General features: G+C 36.3%; 1 protein-coding gene across 10 annotated transcripts in view; it reads left to right on the top strand.

The window, feature by feature from the left end:
* The window catches only part of cadpsa (Ca2+-dependent activator protein for secretion a), a 137,491-nt gene that overhangs the window by 104,458 nt on the left and 10,216 nt on the right, over positions 1 to 22,817 (top strand). For 7 of the 10 annotated variants that reach the window (XM_082156078.1, XM_082156077.1, XM_082156075.1 and 4 more), the window contains 9 exons: positions 591 to 747; positions 3,059 to 3,200; positions 5,044 to 5,196; positions 8,566 to 8,721; positions 11,016 to 11,163; positions 12,018 to 12,092; positions 12,325 to 12,408; positions 13,045 to 13,077; positions 16,517 to 16,624. In XM_082156078.1, coding sequence (XP_082012204.1) covers positions 591 to 747; positions 3,059 to 3,200; positions 5,044 to 5,196; positions 8,566 to 8,721; positions 11,016 to 11,163; positions 12,018 to 12,092; positions 12,325 to 12,408; positions 13,045 to 13,077; positions 16,517 to 16,624 — 1,056 coding nt within the window. The remainder of the gene's footprint in view (positions 1 to 590; positions 748 to 3,058; positions 3,201 to 5,043; positions 5,197 to 8,565; positions 8,722 to 11,015; positions 11,164 to 12,017; positions 12,093 to 12,324; positions 12,409 to 13,044; positions 13,078 to 16,516; positions 16,625 to 22,817) is intronic. The other 3 variants (XM_082156072.1, XM_082156080.1, XM_082156079.1) reach the window with 1 other exon arrangement.

Raw genomic sequence — 22,817 nt, 5'->3', positions numbered from 1 at the left:
CATGCTTGGTGCATATCTGCAGGCCAGATGTGTTACACACAGCAGCACAGCTGGATCAGCAGCAGAGGAATCTCACATAATTAAACAATCGAACAGATAAATAATCTGAACTACTGAGATTGTGCTGCTAATCACTGCTGCTGCTGCATGCTGGGAACTTTTCTGTTACAAGGACATACATTCTTGTGCATGGACTTGTGGGAACATTCACATCTGCAAAATGTGATGTAAATAAGGATGTACTTTAAATATAAATCAGTGTATGTGTATTGGACATTAACTATGATGAGCTGTGCTTTTTAGAAGAGGTGACAGCATGAGAGTTTCAATGCATGAGAAAAGCCCATGACACTCCACAGACACAAAGGTGAAAAAATGACATTTCTGGACAGTCCGGCATAAATCTCAAAACTATTTGGGGTCTTTAAAGACCAGTGTGGATTTAATAACTTTTTTTATAGATCTGTGGACTGTCATGCTCTTAAGTATAAGAGAAAAGGCTGATCTTCAATGTATGTCTTTATATTACATGCCTGATTTTATTTTTGATTTTTTTCTGGCTCTTGTATTGCCTCTTTCTCTCGCTGCAGGCATTTGCATGGTGGTCTGATCTGATGGTTGAACATGCCGAGACATTTCTGTCTCTGTATGCTGTGGATATGGATGCAGCTCTGGAGGTTCAACCCCCAGACAGCTGGGACAGCTTCCCTCTCTTTCAGCTGCTCAATGACTTCCTGCGCATTGACTGTAAGTATTTTAAGGGGATCTTTTCTGGACAGGTCTTTGTTATTTTGATGCCTTATTAAGTGAAAATTCTAGGTTAAATACAAAGTCATTTCTTTTGAAAGCATCTGACTCATAGACAGTCAGAAACATTCTTTTAAGACTGAATTAATATAAAGTGCATCAATCTTAAATGTTTAAACAAACAAACAAAAGTTGAAAAAGTTTGCAGTAGAAGCAGATAACATCTTGTGATTGTGACCAGGAGGGAACCAGAAGTCATAATCATAATAATCATAAATGTACGGAACTGGAAATTGAGATAACCACAGTTCATAATTGTGATGTTGCAGTCCAAATATATCGCATGCTTACAATAGTGTACAAATTGCATCAAAGCAGAGCTTTAAGAGACAATATAGAAGAATTAAAGGCCAAATTGTGAAACCCGCAGGGGGTCAAACCAACACATTGAATGTAAAGAGTTTGCTCAAGGCCTTATCACGTCTCTAATGAACTGAAGTCAATAGGGTGCTGTCCATGGTGCTAAAGCCACTCTGCCATGGGCTGCAGTTGACTAATTAGTGGCATTCTTTGCACAGCTTGACAGTTTGTTGTCTGGTAACCTATTCTTGATATTGGATTGCTTTTTCTGCTGGTCGAGATGGAGAAAGCAATAGTGCGTGTATATGTATACAAAAAAATAAATAAAATATATATATATACACACATATATATACAAACACACACACACACACACACACACACAGTAGTGGCCAAAAGTGATGTATTTTGTTTTTAATTACCCCATAATTTCAATTAAACCTTAAAAATATGAGGAAAATATTTGTCAAATATTTTAAATATGGGGGAAGAACAAAACACTACACCTGGTTAAGATATTTATCTGACACAATTAAACATAAACTACAGCTACAGGTTTTATTTTACTCTGCAAAAGAAAATGCATAGAAGAAAAAAAACGCTACAACATAATCAGTTTTCCTAGGCCAGACAGGGACACTTTTGGCCACTATCACAAATGTATTTTTGTTTGTTTATTGTTTATTAATTTATGTTTTCATATTAATTTTTTGTATTGTTCTTTGTTTGCTTATATTTATTTTTCTTTAACACATGAATAATACACTTCTCATAACTTCTCATTTGTAGCCTTCTATGAGAGATTGTGTCTTATTTATTGTGTTATTATTTATTTAATAACATCTTAAAATAATACAGATGTGGAATTTTCTTTTAATCACTTTTAAAGAAGAGAACAAAGATAGTTTTTTATAGATGGTCTGTTATTCAGCATTCCAGCATTAGAAAGCTCTTCTCAAACACAAAACTAAAACACTGATGCACCGTTCTTAACACCATCTAGTTCCCCATAAATGCAAACATATTACTCCTCACTACAACACAGAAACACACATCATCTCCCCCTGGCCTCCTCACATACTCGCATAAACACAAACACAAGCAAACACCATCAAGCGACAGCCTACAGCGTGCACTACATCTGTGGAACAGGACATTCAGCATGGAAGGTCACTATCGTCCTGTGCCTATAGCACTGATCTAGGCATGAAATATCCTTAACACCAGACAGGCGCTAAAGAAGAAGCTATTCATGCTGCTAATGAGGTCTAAAACAGAGGAGCCTTGGAGACCCCACTGCCCCGGCCACTCGCTCGCGGACAAACACAGCCAAGTGTGCAACCACCACCGCTCAAGTGGCTAATTGGAACAGAGCAATCAGGGAAGCAAACAAACATGGCACCTACTGTGAACGATCGACCTTGAGAGAGACCAGAGTGAGAGAAATAGAGACGCCATGACTAGTACTATGCTTAGTCATCACATGCTAAAACATAAGGCATTTTCCACCACACATATTGTGTCCAATTACTTTAAAAAAAAAGCATTCGAGGTAAAAGAATCCATTGTTTGTTTTGTTTTTTTGTAATGAGCAATTAGATATTTTTGGATTATCTAACACAAAATTACCTTGCAGGAAAGGTAGCTAATATATTTTTAAATATCTGAACAATTTCTGCTGCATGGGTGGGAAGACAATAAATAATCACATTCCTTTTCCTTAATTTTTACATAACTAAATTTATGATAAAGTAAAAGTCGGCATGAAACGTAAGTTGCAATAATCTTTTCTTAATATAATAATCTTAATATAATAATCTTCTTTTTCCAAGTGAAGTCTCTTTTCAAAAAAAGGATTTATAACAAATACTTGCAAAAATTGCAAACCCTATGTTAGCAATCATTCATTCTATTTGTCTTCTCTTTCCCACTTTCGTCTTTGCTTTTTCAGATAATCTGTGTAATGGGAAGTTTCATAAGCACCTGCAAGACCTGTTTGCCCCTCTGGTGGTGAGGTATGTGGATCTAATGGAGTCCTCCATAGCTCAATCCATACACAGAGGATTTGAACGAGAGTCTTGGGAACCAGTCAAGTAAGCCAAACACTTTTTCACTTCAAGCGTTAGTTCTAGGGATGTTAATTCAATTAGTACAATAATAAAAAATAATAATTATGCAGTTAATCATGATTCATGCCCCTTGGACTTCTGCAGTCTTTTCATGTGTTCAGAGAGCAAGATGGATTCCAGCAAATGAAACAGACCTCGGGGGTCTTGTTATGTGTTTTTGTGTCTTTTTGTTTTTTCGAATCTTTCTTTGCACTTGTTTACTTGATTTTTAACGGCTTAACGTGGTCCTATATTACTTTTTCACATTTCAACTTTATTCAGTGTGTAATGTTGCTGTTTGTTCAATAAGCATTGTTTCTGGCGTGGTCTGGTTGAGTTGCATTGAAAGTGTGTTGAATCTCTCGGTTATTGTAAGTGGTATGACATTTCTGAAACACGCTTGAAGCAATTGACCAATCACAACACACTGGTCCAGGCGACCAATCAGAACAGAACACGCTTTTTGGAAGGAGGGACTTCACAGAGACAGGAACAAAACAGAGGGTTACTTACAGACCAGGAAGAGAGAGGTGCTACAACAATGTTGAAGGTAGGGTAGGCTATTTCAGAGTGGCTAGCAATAGCAAGTTAGCTTTGAAACCATGAGATCCCACCCTCCCTTCAGAGGCCTCCTTCAAAACATATGAACGCACACAGCAGAGTCTGCAGAGCGTCACGAGAGACGCGTTACCTCATGTCCCAAAGCACAAAACTTTACAATAATAATGAACGTAAACAACTTCGAGAGCACTGACTTGTACCACCTGACTGCTTCAGATTCATTTCGCCGTTTATAGTGACATAGAAACACATAAATCCGAGTCTGAGGACGTAAACAGCTCTTAATTATGGTTACGACATGGCGTGAACGCAGTATAAGCTTGTTGTTTTGGTTCAGGAGGAACTGTAAACTGTGGCTGCTGTTTGTTTGCGGCGCTCAGTGACTGTGTGTCTACAACTCTGCATAGTCTTACAGAACGCGATGATGTCGTGTGACGTCTGCGTGAGCAGGGTGCGCGGAGGTATGGAAATACACATGTTGACAGGCAGGTAGGACATCGTATCATTGCATTCGGACCGAATGCAATGATTGGACAATTTTTTGAGTCCTCAGACTTCCACAGAAGATATATGTACATGTTTTAATATTTAGACCACTTCTATTCTGATTGCTATCAGGATGTGAAGAGAGTTTCAACCAGTATAACAAAAAGTGTTTATAAAAAAAATTGCCTACCCTACCTTAAAATTTGTGAATACTTCAGTTTTTTGGACATTCAATCATGAAAACCTATTCTAGTAGACCCCAAAAACAAGACTTTGAAAAGTAGCGTAATATGTCTTGTATTTTATGTGCACCCAATTGTATAATTGGGTGTATTTTGAGATTTAGGTTTCTTTTTCTTCAACTAGCTCTAATTTTCTTACAGTCCTAACCAGCTCTTCTTGTTGAACGTTTATAAACATTTTTGCATGATTCCTAAATTTACAAGTCACCAGAATAACTTTGAATCACTCAGCAAAGCGACATAAGACAAAGTGTGTGACTGTAGGAATGTTAATGCTAATTGAATCAACAATCTGCTTTTCAGCAGAAGCAAATGTGTGTTTTCTCATAAAACCAGAGCCAAAGTGGTGATAATGTGATTCACTCCGTCTCATGTGCACTTCTCATCTCTGCAACACCATCTTCTCACTAAATGAATTCTTCATCTTGTGCTATAAACATACTGTACGTAATGCCGTGCTTCTTTATCATCCATGCTTTCTTCTGTGCATCTACATCATTGCATTCTTTTTTTCTGTTTCTTTTTTCCTTTTTTCACAGGAGTTTAGCAAGTAATCTGCCCAGTGTCAACCTACCAAACGTGAATCTACAAATGCCTAAAGTACCAAATCTACCAGTGTCAGTTAATCTGCGACCAATGCAAATGCCTAGCTTTTCCACCCCCAACTGGATACCGGGTTTATCTGAAACTGAGTGTGTACTGAGTCTGTACTGGATTCTAATACATGCATGTGTGGCCTTAGCATCAACATTTAGTTCATATTTTATATTTCAATTCGAATTCACCCTTAATTAATTGTAGACAGGTTTCATTTAAATATTTGAATTAGGAAAGTCTTAAGAGGCGCATCTACAGTTGGAATTTGGAATTGAGGATTTCAGCATGAATTAACATTAACATCATCACACAACATTTTACAATGTCATATTTTTTTGTTGAGACCAATAGTTAAAACTAGAGATTTCTATGTTTGCGATAATAATTTCAAAACCAAATGACATATTTTTCCAGTTTAAAGCAATCTGTTGTTGATTTACTATGTTTGGAATCACTTTCATGTGTCATAATGCACATAAGGGACAATAAACAAAAACAGATGCTTTGACATTCTGCTATACAAAACAGATGCTGTGCAAAAGGCCAATATCATACTAATTGGGGTTTTTTTGTAGGTAAATACAATTGAATGTTTTAAATCATCATTTTATTTTATCATACGATAGTGTATCATATATGTAGAAAGATGTTTCCATCCTAAAGGGTAATTTAACACTAAACCACATTTTCTAAGATGTTAACAGAGAACACATCATAGAAGACAATGTTAGCATGCATTAAATTTAATTGAAGGAGAACATTTTTTATTTATATATATACAACAGATCTAAAACAACACATATATTGACTCACATTAAGGTATGGTAGTAATATATACATAAAATCAGGTAATTCCAAATAGTTAGCAAACATTTTCTTAAAACTGTATATGTGGACTCAAGTACTTTGTTTACATGGTTGGAAATTGTCTACACTTGTGAATTAAAATGAATACAAAAATTTGCGATGTAGGGAGTTGACAGAGGTGAGCCAAGGGAATTTTAGCTTATATTTAGACATGATAATTAAAAAAAACGATTCTCCAAACCTTAGCATTTCACCACTTTCTAGACGAGAGTGAAATACCTTCAGCGCTGCATTTATTGGAAAAAAAATTATGCATGCACAGACACACAGACATAATTATGCATGCTGAGTGACACTCGATCTCTAAGGTGTAATGATGGGTAAACTCCAAAGGTTGCCAAAACTACTGTAGTTGAAGCCACCAAACTTCAGTCACAAAATATTTGTACCTGTCTAGTCATGTCAAACTCAAGCTTAAAATACTTTCTATTTACAATTTGGTTAGCACTTTATTTTACAGTCCTGTTCCGATTGTACATACTATGTACATAATTATAATAATTACAAAAACTTGGTAATAATATTTACCTACCCCTAAACCTAGTTACCTTATATTATCTTCGGTAAGTACAAATAATGCACAGTGCACTGTAAAATAAAGTACAACCAGAATCTGTGTTTACAATAAACCTGAATAATGTTTCAGTAATATATTTATGCTAAGGCCACAGCATGGAAATCACCCATGGACAATTTGATCCCAAAAAGCCCTAAGCATGTTGAAGTGTTGGAAGATACAAATACAGTATCACACCATAAAACATGCTCATGTTTTGATAGCTGAATATTAAAGCTGAAGTGTGTAATTTGCACTAGCTGCGCCAAACAAAATCACAAAAATAACTAGAAAAGGAATGTTTGTTAAGACAAATGTTGAATGATTCATTAATATCAAGCCAATATGATGACTGACTCTTCTTTGTTCAGTCCATTTGCCCCGCCCTAATCTCATGCCATTGGTTGAGCCAATGTTGTTCATTTCAGCCATTGAAACAAAAAGATCGCAATTTTGTTTTGGTGCCGCAGAAATTACACACTTCACCTTCAACAAAATTATTCACAATAGCATGGTTATATGATTAGATGCTCATCATTGATATCTGGTCATGAATAAGTGATGCTACTTTAGTATCTTTCCAACATCTTCCTCCTTTCCCTTTTTCTATTAGAATAGAAAATGATACAGGTGTTTTTCCTCTTTCTTCTTGCTGTATTTGCTTGGTTATGGGGTCCCAGAATAGTAGCTCTCCTTCTGTACCCTGCCTTGAGATATAGGGTGTTGGGGATAAGAATACTGAGGGAGATCCCCTTATCCCCCTCTTGGTTCTGTCCTGTTTCCTTCATACCGTTCTCTGAAGTGATGTACAAACTTCAGAGCAACAGGCATCTGCTTTCAGTAGAAACCAAATACAAGACTCTAAAAGGACTTTACTGGTTGTGTGAGTAACCCAAACTTTAAACTGCATTGTTTCTCACAACAGTGTTTTTTACACAATGGATCAATAATGTTTTGATTGACATCAAATCTGGCCAGTTTTACAAGAGTATACGGTTTCATTTATTTTATAAGAATTACATTTCAAAACTTTTGCTTATCCAGGGTTGTTTAAAAGTCCAATTTTCTCATTTAATATAACATTTTTCATTATAAATTACTGTATATTATCAGCACAACATGAAACATGTTAATTGAAAAACATATTTTTGAGTATTTGTAACTTTTCTTAGTAACCTTTTTAATCCTAAAACTTTATGATAAATACATAAAGAAAATATAAATATGCAGTTATGCACATTTTTTTTTATTGAATTTGATACCCTAGCTTAATAAATAAATAAATAAAGTCAACATTAATCAATCTGTAAATATTTCTACACATCTGCTGCTGTGTGTGAGTGTCTGTTAGATGACTGCAGTACAAACCCTTAGTCTTCCATCTAAATCTGGCTTCAGTGTGAAGCTCTCATTGCTTCAGTCAATCTTAAAATATGTTTCCACTGAAGATGCCTTGTCCTGCTGGCTGTTTGAGGACTCTATACTCGGGCTGTGAGGAATGGTGTGAGAGTCAGTCTCTTATTTTCTTTCAATTATCTATTCTTCATTCAGTTCGGACCCTGTGGAGCTGAAATTGGTTCCATTCAAACAAATCTATAGCTTTAGTCTGATCAGTTGAAAGTCTGGGACTGTAGCTTCTCCTGCCACTTCATACATATACAGTCTTTACTTGTGATCCCGCAAGTCTCCTTTGACATCATTGTGCATGTTTTACCTTACCTGTACTCAAACAACCAAGTAAGGCGTGATTGTTTATCATTTTGTTTTAGGATTAACCATTTATTTTTTTCCATGGAACGATCGCCAATGAGGTTGATCTGAAGCCGTCAGGGCAACTCTGCAACGATCGGGAAGTGGTAAAAAAATAAGTAAACCAAATGTGCCACCCTGGACCCGAAACAGGCTTTGTCTTCTTTAACAACCCCCTACCCTCTGACCTTCCTACTTCCTGAGCTTTTCCAGAGCATTCCATTCCTGATATTCAGCTTCGAGTAAAATAACTTTCTGTATCTCCCTCTGACTGTCTCTTCTGCATTGGCAGTAATGGTTCTGGGACTTCAGAGGACTTGTTTTGGAAACTGGATGCACTGCAGACATTCATAAGAGATCTGCACTGGCCAGAAGAAGAGTTTGCCAAACACCTGGAGAGCCGACTTAAACTCATGTCCAGTGACATGATTGAGTCCTGTGTAAAAAGGTAAGGCTGGAAAACTTTCTTGACGTTGGAAACCTGTTTACTGTCTTCTAACACAACAACTACAGATATCTGACACAAAAGCCCCTTTTTTGTGGAATTTAGGCTGTTGTATTTTGACAGTTGACACTTTTTGGCATGTACTGCAGTGTGACATGCTAAACTCCATTTAAAACTATTTTAAACAGCATTTTGTTATTTTTCATGCAGCTTTCATGACAGAACATTCATTGAGAGACAACAATAAAGGGATACTCCACCGAAAAAAGAAAATTCTGTCATCATATACTCACCCTCATGTTGTTTCAAACCTGTAATTTCTTTTTTCTGCTGAACAGAAAGGAAGATATCTAGAAGAATGTGAGTAACCAGACCATTGACTTCCATAGTAGGAAAAAAATATACTATGGAAGTCAATGGTATCTAAAACTGTCTGGTTACTCACATTCTTCTAGATATCTTCCTTTCTGTTCAGCAAAAGAAAGAAATTCATACAGGTTTGAAACAACATGAGGGTGAGTATATGATGACAGAATTTTTATTTTTCGGTGGAGTATCCCTTTAATTATTCATACTTTTACTTCACACCACAGGACTATTTAAAAAGAGGCAAAACATGATTAAGATAATAATACAATTATAAACTTTCTTTTTTACATTCATGTTTGTAGTAAAGTTTGTGTCTCAAAAAGAATATAGTTACTGTTATGTATCTTATTTGAATTTCTACAGTCCAGAATATTGGCTTAATCTTAAGGATGCACCTATTGAAATATTACTTATTTTACTAAATATTTTTTACTATTAAAATATTAATTATTTACAGTGGATATAAAAAAGTACACAAAGTCTTCTACAAGAGATGCCCTCTACATTTAACAGATCTGAGATGTTTTTGCATAAAAGAGTGGGAAAATATAAAAATTAAAGATGTGTCAACCTGACAGATTTCTATATAAAGATACTATAATAAAATGTTGTAATACAATTAAAGGGTGATTGAACTATGAGTTTAGGGGGATGCACACTAATGCATTTTGTTTTTCCACATTTTTTCTTTTTCTTTTCTCTGCAATGTCACTTTGGGTTTTTTTTTTTTTTTTTTTTTTGTGTGGCATTGCATAGGTTGTAATTTTTATATTAAACAAGCAAAAGCTCTGATATTATTTATCTTTCTTTTTTACATCTAAAAATAAATATAAAAAAAGAAAAGAAAAAGAAAAGAAAAAGAAAAACTGTTTTAACAGGAGTGCATACACTTTATATATCCAGAGTACATGGCCAACATTAAAATTGTGTACTATTTTTGTCTCAATAATTTAAACACCAGAATCTAAAATGTATCATTTTAAATTCTACAAATGAATTGTGGCATCACAACATTATAATGTAAAATATTAAATGTGGATATTAATTTTTAGATGTACTAAAAATTAATACTGTTTTGTTTTTATACAAATTAAAAACTGAAAAATACGGAAAATATTGATGATGATTAAAAAAAGTGCACATTATGCATTAACATAACCAACTAACCAAATATCTAGTAATCATGTTATCTAGTATGCAATTAGCACATTTGAGTTAAGTACACTTTAGTACACAGTACATACAAGTACTGTGAAAAATCTCTTAGCCTGTCCATTTGAATAACAGAAAAAGGGCTAGCTGATTTTCAATGTGCATGTCCACATCTATAATCCTTCTTCTTAAAGTGCTGTGAGGATGTCAAACAGGACGTCTTCTTAGCAGCATTCGTAAGGTGTGATAAACTCTTTGTCGTGCTTGCTGTGAGTGAAGACGTGATTTAAGAAACTGTTGTGAGTAATGTCATGGTAATTTCCTGAGTCAGAAGATGATCTGGCTTAACAAGTAAAATAACCTACTCCTTTCCTATTCCAATCCACACAAAGACTTTTTAGTAAGCTGAAAATTGTGATTAAAAAACTAATTTGTGCATTTTATATTTTTCTTTCTTTCTTTCTTTCTTTCTTTCTTTCTTTCTTTCTTTCTTTCTTTCTTTCTTTCTTTCTTTCTTTCTTTCTTTCTTTCTTTCTTTCTTTCTTTCTTTCTTTTTTTTACAGTCCTTTATTGGATTTCAGTCATCAAAAGTTAAAAATCTACCGAATAAATATTCTGGCTACACATAGAAGCATCTTACACCACTAAACAACACTTTTAAACAACACTTTAATGCAGAAACCGGCATACATTTTGTTCTTGTTTCCTCACTTCACTTTTGACATCCTACCTCTGAATTACCACAGTGGAATTGATTCTCCTCTGTGTTGTTTCAGAACCAGAGCAGCCTTTGAGGTGAAGTTGCAGAAGAGCCCCCGCACCACAGACTTCCGTGTTCCTCAGTCCATATGCACCATGTTCAATGTCATGGTGGATGCCAAGGCCCAATCCGCCAAACTATGTGCCATGGAGCTCAGCCAAGAGGTACACATGTACCCATACACAAGGAACTTCTCATGCCCTCTTCCTCTCTAGCTTACTCATCTTTGCAAACATACATTTTCTCTGCCACAATTTCCAGTCAAACGCCCTCATAATGTGCTCATCTGCATCTTAGTTTAAATAGCAGTTTATATTGTTAAACCCTTTATTCTGTAGTCTTTTGTGAAATGCACGAATTCATTAAAAGCACCAGCCTATGATATATACAGTAGGTATATATGAATTGAACGTTGTTTTTTTAAATGCATATACACACATTCTCTATGATTGCAAGTGTACCATTTAAATGCATTTAATGCTACAGATCTGAATGATTCACTAGCATGGCAATTTTCTATTGTTTCTAAATGTTTAATTTAGTTTGACTCTGTGCTGGAATGAGATGTTTTCTTTTTCTCTCTGTTGCTTTCTAATTGTCACTGTCACCTTGTCTGCTGTATCTTTCTTTTCATCCCTTTACTCAATCTTGTGAAAGTTTGTTAGAGAATGGGTAAGTGTGGCTAACAATTCAATTGAATTCTCACCTTTATGTCCCTAAGGTATAATTAGCAATCCTAGCAGTTTCCCCCAGTCCTCTGACACTTAAATTGTTTTGATTATATTACCATATGTGATTGCTGCTTCTGAATATACATGTGCTAGAAGTGAGACATCTCATATCCGTAGCATCTTGAGACAGGTAATGATCTGAACTGAATTAATTACCCAGACGTCCTTTATATGAGGTATTTGGAGACAAAGGGATTGGGTTTGCACAGATTATCCCAGGTGAAAACCACCAAACTGCTCGAAGAAACCTTGTTGCAATTCATACTCATCATGTGTTTCTTTTCCAGAGACAGTACCACTCGCAAATTGACGATCTCATCGAGGAGACTGTGAAAGAAATGATTACTTTACTCGTGGCAAAGGTAGCATTTCAGGAAAACGATATTCCTTATTTGTGTTTTTACATGCATATAATTGCTTCTTTAAAAAAAAAAAAAAGTAAAAACAGACTTTAATTTTATAAATCACACTGTTTGTGGGTTATCTTTGAAATTCATAGGACAAATTATGCTGTTTGATCAATTAGGATAGTTTTAGATTTTGAAAGGCAATATATTTAAAATATATATATTTGTGTGTTTTTCTGTTTTTCAGTTTGTTGTAATCCTAGAGAGTGTTCTGGCAAAGTTGTCACGTTATGATGAGGGCACACTTTTTTCCTCCTTCCTGTCATTTACAGTAAGAACAAATAGTGTTTTTCTAATAAAAAATATTTTAGTCTTGTCACAAGATACTTTGGGCCAGATTTACTAACAGCTTGCGCCAGCGCAATCCCTTTTTTGGGGATTAACTAAAGACACGCAGTGACAAATTTGCGCTGAAAAGGAGTGGACAGGGTTATTTTGACCTTATTGCATATGCATTTGTAGGAGTTTCCCTTTCAGACACAAAATTTATGTAAGGAGAGTTTTTTAATGAATCACGCAATGCGAATAACTGAGGTCTGCATTAGTCAACTTACTGGTATTTGTCTAAAAAGCATGTCTTAAACCAGACGGTAATTTGCGCTGCTCTTGGTAGATTGCGTTGGTCATTATTGAAATGGTCCGGCTGCGTCTGTGTTCTTTAATTTGCGCCTCGTCAGAGGATCACGCTAATTCGCCCTGTTTAGTAAATCTGGCCTTTTGTCTCCAAAATGCATTATTTCAACAACAAAAATAAATATTGTTTAATCTTATATTAGGAATTGTAAGACATATTAGAAATAATATTTCTAAAGAAGATCTTGTCTTTCACATTGCAATATTGAATAGGCAAAATATTCATATTTAAATGATTAATTTATTTTGATGATCAAATCTCTTTTATTTGTAGGTAAAAGCTGCTTCGAAATATGTGGATGTTCCTGTAAGTGACAACAGGATTTTTCTAATACTCATTGGTTGATTAATCAAACAGTTCATTGTTTATAATTTAACGTAGGGGAGAGCGGGGCACAACCTAACGCTTTTTGACTTTCTCAGTTTGTGTAAATCTACTTATGGTTCAGAGTATTTATTTTTTCCCACATTAATTTCCCCCATGTCTAGTACAATTATGTGGTTTTGTTTTATTAATACAGTATATACTTTTTTCTTGACATACCCCGAAAGAATGGAAGTGAAATGTGACAACATACCCCATAGGTGGGGTACATTGTAACATGTGTGGGGGCACATTGTAACATAACATATGACAGCTTAAAATGTTATCTGATCTAATAAAAAATATATACAAAACAAACTAAAATATTTTCTAAATAAAATACAATTAAAAAACTTTTTCATATAAAATAATGGCAATTTTTAATAATTAAATATAAACAAATTTTTGAGTTTTGACTACGAACACATGAAAACACAGCTATACAACATAGTTCAAAACAAATAAATAATTAGTCATTTCTGAACATTGACTCTCAGTCTTTATTCACCTTTTCCCAATAAAATTTATAAAAGTATAGAATATAATGGCATATTTCTAATAGGGGCACATTGTAACGCAGTGTTACAACATGCCCCCGCCTGCACAACTGGGGTTTAAACCCTGCTAGTGTCTTCTGCTAGTTAGCGAAGCATTAAAGAACTATCTCAACTGTTAAATAACATCTTGGAGATAAAAATAATATCAGATTTGTCTTATTTTAAATAAACACAAAAAAATAGAGATGAAAAATGTACTGAAGTAAGAAATTTACTTTTGCTATGGTTTAATAAATGTCTATGGATATCTTCCAAAAATATATATAATTTTGGCGGAATTTTTTTTTCTATATAGTGTTGATATGGCAACTAGTAAATACACAAAGTTTGTCATCCAAGCATGTGCGGAAGTATTTAAAACAAGCGTGTTACAACTAGCCCCGCGTTAGGTTGTGCCCCGCGCTCCCCTAATATTTAAGTTGTTCATCAATTCGTTGTTTTCCTTCTTGTAGACACAAAAAAACTCATTCACAATTCATTAATAGTATGTTACACTGTTTTCAAAAGTCCTGTAATAGCTTTAAGATATGGCTAGTAATTGCCATGGCCTGCTGTGCAGATGGCCATCTCTTAGCCCCAAATGGCCATTCATATGTATGTGTGAGAGAGTCGTCTCTGTGAAGCTCTACCCTCTGCAGCAGACAGTGTGATGTGTGTGTTGTGCAACAAAAGCGCGTCGTGAGGATGCCGCTGGGTCCAACTCATTGCACTCAGCATCACATCACTGAGTTTCCTTCAACTGCCAACACATTTGGTCGCAACGCGAGGCTTTTTAAATTAAAAGCCTGTCAATGAATGCCGGAAGCGTCCTCTCGCTCCCTTTCTCTCTCTCTTTGTCGTACTCCTGATGGTTTGAGGGTCAGAGAATCTTATGTTTCCATGGTAATTGTTTGCTTAATACACAAAATAAAATTATGCCTGACAAACTTGCTCATTTGCACCCTCTGAAAGGACCCATAGATGTGTGAAGTAAGTTCAATTTACAGCGTCTGACAATTACCAATTCTGATGACCTTCATATGCCCGCTGGCAAAGGAAGTGTTTAATTCTCCGCTGAGGCCGAGCAGGGGGGCAAAACACCCCAGATGATTTACCCTGGGTTGATTTTTCACTCGCTATTTTCGTTGAATATAATCTTACTTAATCAGATAGCATTGTTCTCCTGCCGACATGTTCAGACTTCAGACTCTGACAATGACAGCTCATTTTACACGCCTCACGTTTTGACTCTTAGACATCTAGGAAAATGAGAAAGAAAAAACTTGTCATCTGCTTGTCAGGTGAAACACCATTAGTTTATATGACAGTGGCTTGCTACTTTACAATGCAAAAAAAGCTTAAAAATGACCATGAGCTTCAGATTAGCATGACAAAACAGGTTTAAAAACTGTTAAGGTGCAGTCACAAAAGGTCATTTTCGGCAAAATTTGGGGGGCTAAAAGGTCCATTGGTGAGAGAGTAGTGATGTATGAAGCACAGGAGTCACTTTCCGTTGGTCAACATGGCAAATTCACATGACCAACTTGATCCTGACGCCTTCAAGCAAAATTCAAGATTGCATTCCTATTGAAATTACTGGATTTCAACAATAAAAATTCACTGAACAATGGTAAATGTTACCGCATCTTTATTCTCTGTTTACATTTAGTCTCAGCCTCAGTCTTGGCTGGACGTCTGATGCATAAGGTACACACATTTGGGAACACTTCAGGAGTTTTCAAAGTCGTCATCTGATTGGTTGCATTCTACAGGATGTCCCGGAGACGTGTGTGTCGCGTTCTTTAACGGTCCGCCTGGAAACAAAGCTGTCACGACGCCAAGAAAGCTGTTGTATTTACAACTGCGACTTGCTTTTCAAGAGTTTTACACGCCATTCTGTTGTTGTAGGGACATCGACTTTCCATTTCCACTCCCCTAAACATGGCACTGAACAAAACAAACTGTGATTAGTTGCTTTACATGTCAGTCAGGCGGCCTCTTGAGCGGTCCTTGACCAATTAAAGCTGCCATGGAGACCAGGGCTGCGTCCAAAATCGCATTCTCTCTTGAGTAGGTACTTATATTGAATAAGTTATTATTTCACAACCTCTAAAAAGAACGTTCTATATAGTTTGAATGTGTGTAGTACTAATGTAATCCGGACGTACTACATCTGCCATGTTGTCATTATCATGTGACCTACCAGCGTCAGTGACGTCGCTTCACAGCCATTCACAAATTCTCTCTCGTGGCCTCATGGGATAGTAAAGTGTCCATCGTATGCACACTTCAGAATCTCTCCGGAAGTAGTAGGTCATCCGGGTACTTTTTGCCTACTCTTTTATGAGTACTGTGAATTCGGACATACTACTTTTGTCACATACTGTTTTTCGCCTACTACTGTAGTAGGGAAGCATGCGATTTCGGATGCAGCCCAGACCTTCTGCCGTCAGTCTGAAGGTCTGGATGCACAAGACTAGCCTACATTTATAATATTTTAAGGGATCAAAAGTTTTTTTTAAAGTTAAGCATCTTCCTTCATGGAAAAGCCAATCCTAGAAAGCGTTGCGACACTGTTAAAAAAATTAAATAAAATACATCCATGATGGCGTGAGAGTTTATTATAAAAACTTCAGTAGCCTACTCAATACTAAAATAAATATTGATTAAAAAATACTGTAATAGTTGAATTAAAAAGGTATTGTTTTTGTGAGACGAGTGTATTTGTGTGGTGCTGCCTATGTAGAAAGTTCATTAGAATTTGTGACAGAGCAGTTGCATACGAATATTTAAATTGCTTCACGCACTAATATATATTTCTCTGTCTCTCTTTCCATCATCTGCAGAAACCTGGGATGGATGTTGCCGACAGCTATGTGACATTCGTTCGCCATTCTCAGGATGTCTTGCGGGATAAGGTCAATGAGGAGATATATATAGAAAGGTTATTTGATGTAAGTAATGGCTGTCTTCTCCCTCTGTGAAGGGGGAGGCCCTTCAAAATGTGACATAACAGCCAGCTAGGAGGGATAAGTCACATTTTGAGACCTGCTTCTCTCTTTTCCTTAGCTAATTTCTTTTACTCTTTGACTCTCTGGCTCTAACTTTCTCTCTTGCACTGCTTCTCTGGCTTAACCTTTCCTCTCTGGTTTGCAGTGCTGTGTGTGTTCCTGCGTGTTCTGGCTGTAATATTCCCTTCGCTCTGCTCGTTATTCCTAGTGCAAAATTCTGGAGGAGGATTATCTTAAGATGTGTTCTCACACAAAGGGACATGCAGATGTGAGATTAAGCAGTTCAAGCCACTACAACACACAAAGATAGAAACTGATGATTCACAGATGAATGTACAGAGGTATACAGTTATTACAGGCCTTTGATTAAAGGTTCTGCTTATTCAGAATAGCTTGTGGTTTGACTTAGAGAACAGTAGAATAGAACTATACAGAAGTCCTAAGAGGCCATGCTTTATTTTTTAATGATCACAATCATCCTGTAATCTTGGTTGAACAATTTTTTTCCCCTCAAGATTTTGACTTTCTTGCGACACTTTTAGCATACTCTTCTGTTCAAAAGTTTGGGGTCAGTCAGTAAGATAACATTAAAAAAAAATTTTTTTTAAACTTTTATTACATTTTTTTTTATTTAGTAAAGATTTGCTAAAAGTGACAGTTACGACTTTTATAATGTTACAAAAGATTTATATTTCAAATAAATGCTTTTTTTATGTTCCTCAAAGAATCCTGGGGAAAAAAATGTATCTTGGTTTCCACAAAAAATATTAAACAGCACAACAGTTTTCAACATTGATAATAATAAATGTTTCACCAAATCAGCATATTAAAATGATTTCTGAAGGATCATGTGACACTGATATATTAATTTAATTAATAAATATATTACATTTTTTTAAATTTAAATAATGCCATAATTTAAAAGTTTTCACTGTATTTTTGATCAAAGAAATGCTGACGAAAAGAGACTTTAAATTACACGTAGTGTAATTGTTTTGTAATTTCTACATAATGTTAAGATGTTAACTCAATATCTTAAATTAAAGATTATTTTCTCATTTTCTTGTTGATTTGGAGACAACAAGCATTTTCTAAGTGCAATATACATATTACTGTATCATGTATGAGCGTATTAGTTTTACTGTGATCATAGGCTCACTCATGCTAAAATATCTCTGCCCATCATGGATAGACACTTACAAATCCATGTCTGACACTAGAGAAAACCTTTTTTTTGTAGCAGACATTCATAAAGTAATATTGAACATATGGTCTATTTTATTTCCATTATGAAGTCTGTATGGATATATTACTGACATGTGTTTCAGTGATTGAAACTAACCAAAGAAATTGTTACTTTCATGTCAAGATCATGAAAAAGTGTGAGAAAAATAATAATAAAGCATGTCGTCTTAGGACTTCCATTGAAACTGGACAAATTAGATATACTAAAACAATAAGAGTGTAAAGGATATTGTTTTGTTCATTTTTAGCTGTAGTTGGGCGGGGGTGTCACAAAGGCAACTGCCCTATTTCCGGAGTAAATCTCCCACTAAGGAGATCCAAATAGAGAGAAGCCCTCCAAACCTTGGGCTTATTGTGATAAAGGCTTAAAGAAAAGGAAAGAATGAGGGAAACACTGAGGGCAAGAAAGAGAAGTTGAATAAGAAACACTGAAGGGGAGGGCACACAATGGAGAACACCGTCTTAAGGGATGGCCAGGGCCATCATGTTGGTCATAATCCTTTTGTGCTGTCTGTAGACCAGTTTGTTAAGTGTGTGTTGTTGGAAAGGTGTGTTTGCATTGTGTGGCTAAAGACTTTTTTGTTTATATTCAGAAAGAAAGCCAGAGCGGGAGCGCTGCTCTAGGATCGGTTTTCTTGTCCATTTGCTCAGCGTTTCTCCTCAAGACAACCTGATCTGAAAAGCGGCGCTCCCACTCTGAAACGCTTTGTGAATATAGCTCCTCGTGTCATATGTGAACAATTCAAGTAAGAATCCTGATCGTGGTTCATTGTTGACTTTCATTTCACGGTGAAAGCTGACCCGGGATCAGTAGTCTTACTATGAGATGCTTTGAACATGTGAGCTCTGGTTTGTGAGTTTTCTGAGTGTCCTACAAAAAGGCTGCTTGAATCTGCTGCTCTACGCCATCTTGTACTGGTTTTTACCTCGATTTTGCAATGCCTAACTATCTTTCTCCCCTCCTGGAGGGTGTCTGAAAAGATTCTGTGTTATTTTCTTTCTTCGTTCGCTTGGAATGAGATGGTGTTGCTTATTTTCCAGCCGCATTGTGCATTTGCTTTCACTTCCTCGAATGCAAACAAAGGGAAAAAAAATCCCATCTGCCTTGTTTTTTCTACCCTCTCATTCCATTTCTCCATTTTGCTTTCTCGTTTTTTCCACCTCCTTTCTTGCTCTCTCTCTCTGCGCCCTGAACCGAAATGAAACTTATCCTTCCTGTCAAGTTGTTTTTGTCACATTATGCCAAGTGGCGTTATTCAGAGTCAAATAATCTTCCTTTGTACATCTACTAGCATGGCCCGTGTCCTCAGAGACTCAGCTCCTACATGCACTCACACACATCCATCCACACAATCAGCCAACCAGCCCACCCTCCCCAACCACCCGCCCCATCGCTGTCAACCCCAGATGGGCACGCATGGCACACATCTCCCCTCTCCACCCGCTGAAGTGGTCGGGTCTCCGTAGGCAGTTGAAAAAGACAACATGTGTGCATGCATACACACATGCACGCCCGCTCCGTCTCGCACACACGCTAACACGCACACGCTGGTCCTCACTGTTATGCTAAACAGCCATTGAAATAGCTCCGCTCTTTAGCAGGGGCTCCAGGCAACCTGCTCAAATGTTTTCTTCTTACTTTGTCATTTCACTTGTTAAAGATGTCATAACATCCTCCACAATGAGCCATAACACCACGTGCTGTTGTTTTAAACCCGCTATACGCTGCCTATTTAAAAATCGGCACTCAGTTCATTATAAAAATGACATAGATGAGATTATAGTATCGGTATCACCAATTAAATGGGTTTAAAAGAACAGCAGCCTCCTTTTTCCCACTTTTTTTTTTGTATCCATTTTTGCTGACTTGCACATGAAACACTTTACAATAAGGTCAAATTTTTTTAACATTAGTTTAATGCATTACCTAACATGAACTAACAATGAGCAATCTATTTTACAGCATTTGTGTAAACCTTTGACCTTAAAAATATAGTAGTAACATTAACTAAGAATAATTAAATACTGTAGAAGTATTTCTTTGTAGTTAATGTTAACTAATGTTTAACTTATGTTAACTAATGAAACCTTATTGTAAAGAATTCTAAAGGAAATTTCCAATACATATAATATTATAATGAAGCAATATAATTGGTTCATATTGGTGTTGATATTGGTTCATCTTTGCAGGTTTAGTCAGACTAGCTGATGAGAGGTAAATAGTTTCTTCTGAAATTTTACTAATAAGTTATTGTACAATGAAAATGCCATATACTTTTTTTTGGGACAGCTTTCCAATCACTACAAGGGCTTTTTTCTCTGTATCGTGGTTTTTGTTTTTGTGTTTGAATCAGTCAAAATGTTGCTTTCACTTGTTATTTTGGCATAATATTCCTGATGGCCTCCTTCCCTTTTACACTTTTTTTCAATTTTTGATTGTTTTAAAGTAATCCGCTTTGAAATGATCTGTTAGGTGGGTGTAGTATAATTGCTTAGTGGTTCTTGGCTGGTTGTCATATTGAAGTATATGTGGCCCACGCTAAGCTTGGGTTAATTGGGGTCAAGGATGCTGATTTCTCACAGACAGAGATGGCACATTGGCCAGAGTAAGAAGATTATACTTGTTGTTTGACTAATTCAAAATATGGCTGCTTTCATAACGGCGTTTCATAATGCTGAAAAAGCGACCATATGGGAATAGGTATTAAAAATCAAAACAAAGAAAAAGAAAAATGGATGAAATTCAGTCCAGTGATATGCATAAAAAGGATGAAGAGTAAAATAATACTAGTAATTGTTAGAAATCATGAACAGGCTTATTGATCATTTTTTTATTATTCATTTTTGTTATAATTGTTATTTATTTGTTATAAGAACAGATCAAATTTTAAAGCATTTCTCGGTTTGAAATTGTTAATTTAAGATACATTTATATTAATTAAACTATTAATTAAAATTTTGTTATTTAATATAGCTAGACAACATCTTAAAATTTGTCAATTTGGAAACATATTTAAATATATTTCAGTAGTGAAATTTACTTGCAAGTGGTTTGTTGCAATATCATGTAATATTCATGAGTTTTGAGAAGATGGTGATTTTTAAGAAGGTCATATTCCAGATACAAGCTGCCTAGTGCCTAAGAGGCAAATCGTTTGCCAGTGGACGGATGAAGTTTGTTAAGTTCTGGATAGAGGACCAGAGAGAGGGATAGAAAGGGAGAGGGATGGAGGGGGGGAGAGAAAATTAATTTATTTCACTCTGCCAGCCTGCCAGTTCTTGAAAGAACAGCTGAGGAGAGCAGGATTAAGGCAGCTGTGCTTAACGTGAGGGCTCATCTGTCAGAATGGGGCGGAGCACATAGATCATTGATTAAAAAAAGCCATCTCCAAATCCAGCGCTTCACTGATACCGCCGTCCTGCCCCGGCTCTTCAGTGTGTGCGTGCGTATGCATGCGTGTCTGAGTGCCAGCAGAGAGACTCAGATACACAGCAGATTACACACGTCAATTATACACTTAATCTGCTTCTGGAGGAGATTGTGGCCTACCCTCATTGATTAATTTGAAGTATTCCCGTTGACCTTGGCAGTTATCAGATCGACGAGATTGCACTTTACGGTGACGGTTAATGCGGTTTAATCGCTCCACTGCTGGATACTGTGAGGAGCAAGTAGGGTTAGAGATACTGGAAAATCGGGTGGGATTTTGACTGACCTGCTGTTTGTGTTGCATTTCACAGACCTGCAATACCACTTCACTGTCTGGGACACTTAACCACTTTGCAGGTCCGGCTGACCCAAGTGAACAGTTTAATCAACTTTAGCTAGCGAACTTAGCAAACTTAATGCTGTGCAATCTATAGCCTAAGAAAAACAGAAACAAATTAGTTAAGAGGAAACTAGTTAGTTAAAAAAAATCACTAATTTATTGTGGTTTTATTTTATTTTAAATTGTGTGTTGTGCTTTGTGTTTTTGCATTTGTGAAAAAAGCAAAAACACGAAACATTGTTTTTGTTTGTTTTTTGGAATGTGATACATGTTTTCTTAGAGAATTTTAAACCTTTTTATCCACTTTTCCCCCTTTGCTCCCTTTGTTTTTATCCTTGATTATGATATCCAGAACAACAACAATCAAAACAAATTTCGTTTTATGTATTTACGTGTTTCATTCCAGCCTCCGATTGCATCTAGAAAATCATGCGATATGGGAGGCGGATGCACTCTTTTTGTTTTTCTCCCCAGTTAATCCTTTTATTTTAGAGGTAAACCAATTGAAAAAGGAGCTTTAGATGAATAATCTGAACGCTAGTAGGTCAGTATGAAAAAAAAAAAGACTAAAAGGGACCCAACAGGTCCTTTCACAGATATTGTTCAAAACACATTAAAGGGGTTTGGCTCTTTCAGAATGCAGGGCAGATGTTAGCGGTTCAGGTTTCTGATAATTACAGAGGCCGAGATGCTTCTTTTGTCGCTTAATGTGAACCAAGACTTATTTAAATAAATCCGCAACAACAACACTAACGGTTAGAGATTTAAGCAAAGTAAACGTAATGCAGCAGAAGTTTATTCCGGCGCCATGGCTCTCAGCTGGCTCTATTAGCCGTCTATTGGCTCTCTCTCCGTCTCTCGCTCTCCCCGTGACATATAAGTAAGGTATGGTGGCATTTGTTTGATTAACTTGTCTGACAAAAGTGACATCTGCTAGCGGGTTCATGTATACGAGAGGCTCAGCGCGGGTCCGCCTTTGTACATCTGTCAGCACAGAGGCAGGGGAAAAGGGTGAAAAGAAACAAATTGGTCCCAAAAAGCAGCCCATTCACCTTCTGCGCTCCCCCCTCCGCCCCCCTCCCACCCCTTAGCCATTCAGGTGCACCGCGGGGCTCTCAAGT

The sequence above is a fragment of the Leuciscus leuciscus genome (genome assembly GCF_965113295.1).
Source record: "Leuciscus leuciscus genome assembly, chromosome: 23".
Taxonomy (NCBI): Eukaryota; Metazoa; Chordata; class Actinopteri; order Cypriniformes; family Leuciscidae; genus Leuciscus; species Leuciscus leuciscus.
Note: the sequence above shows the minus strand (reverse complement) of the source record. Positions and strands in the feature narration are given on the sequence as shown.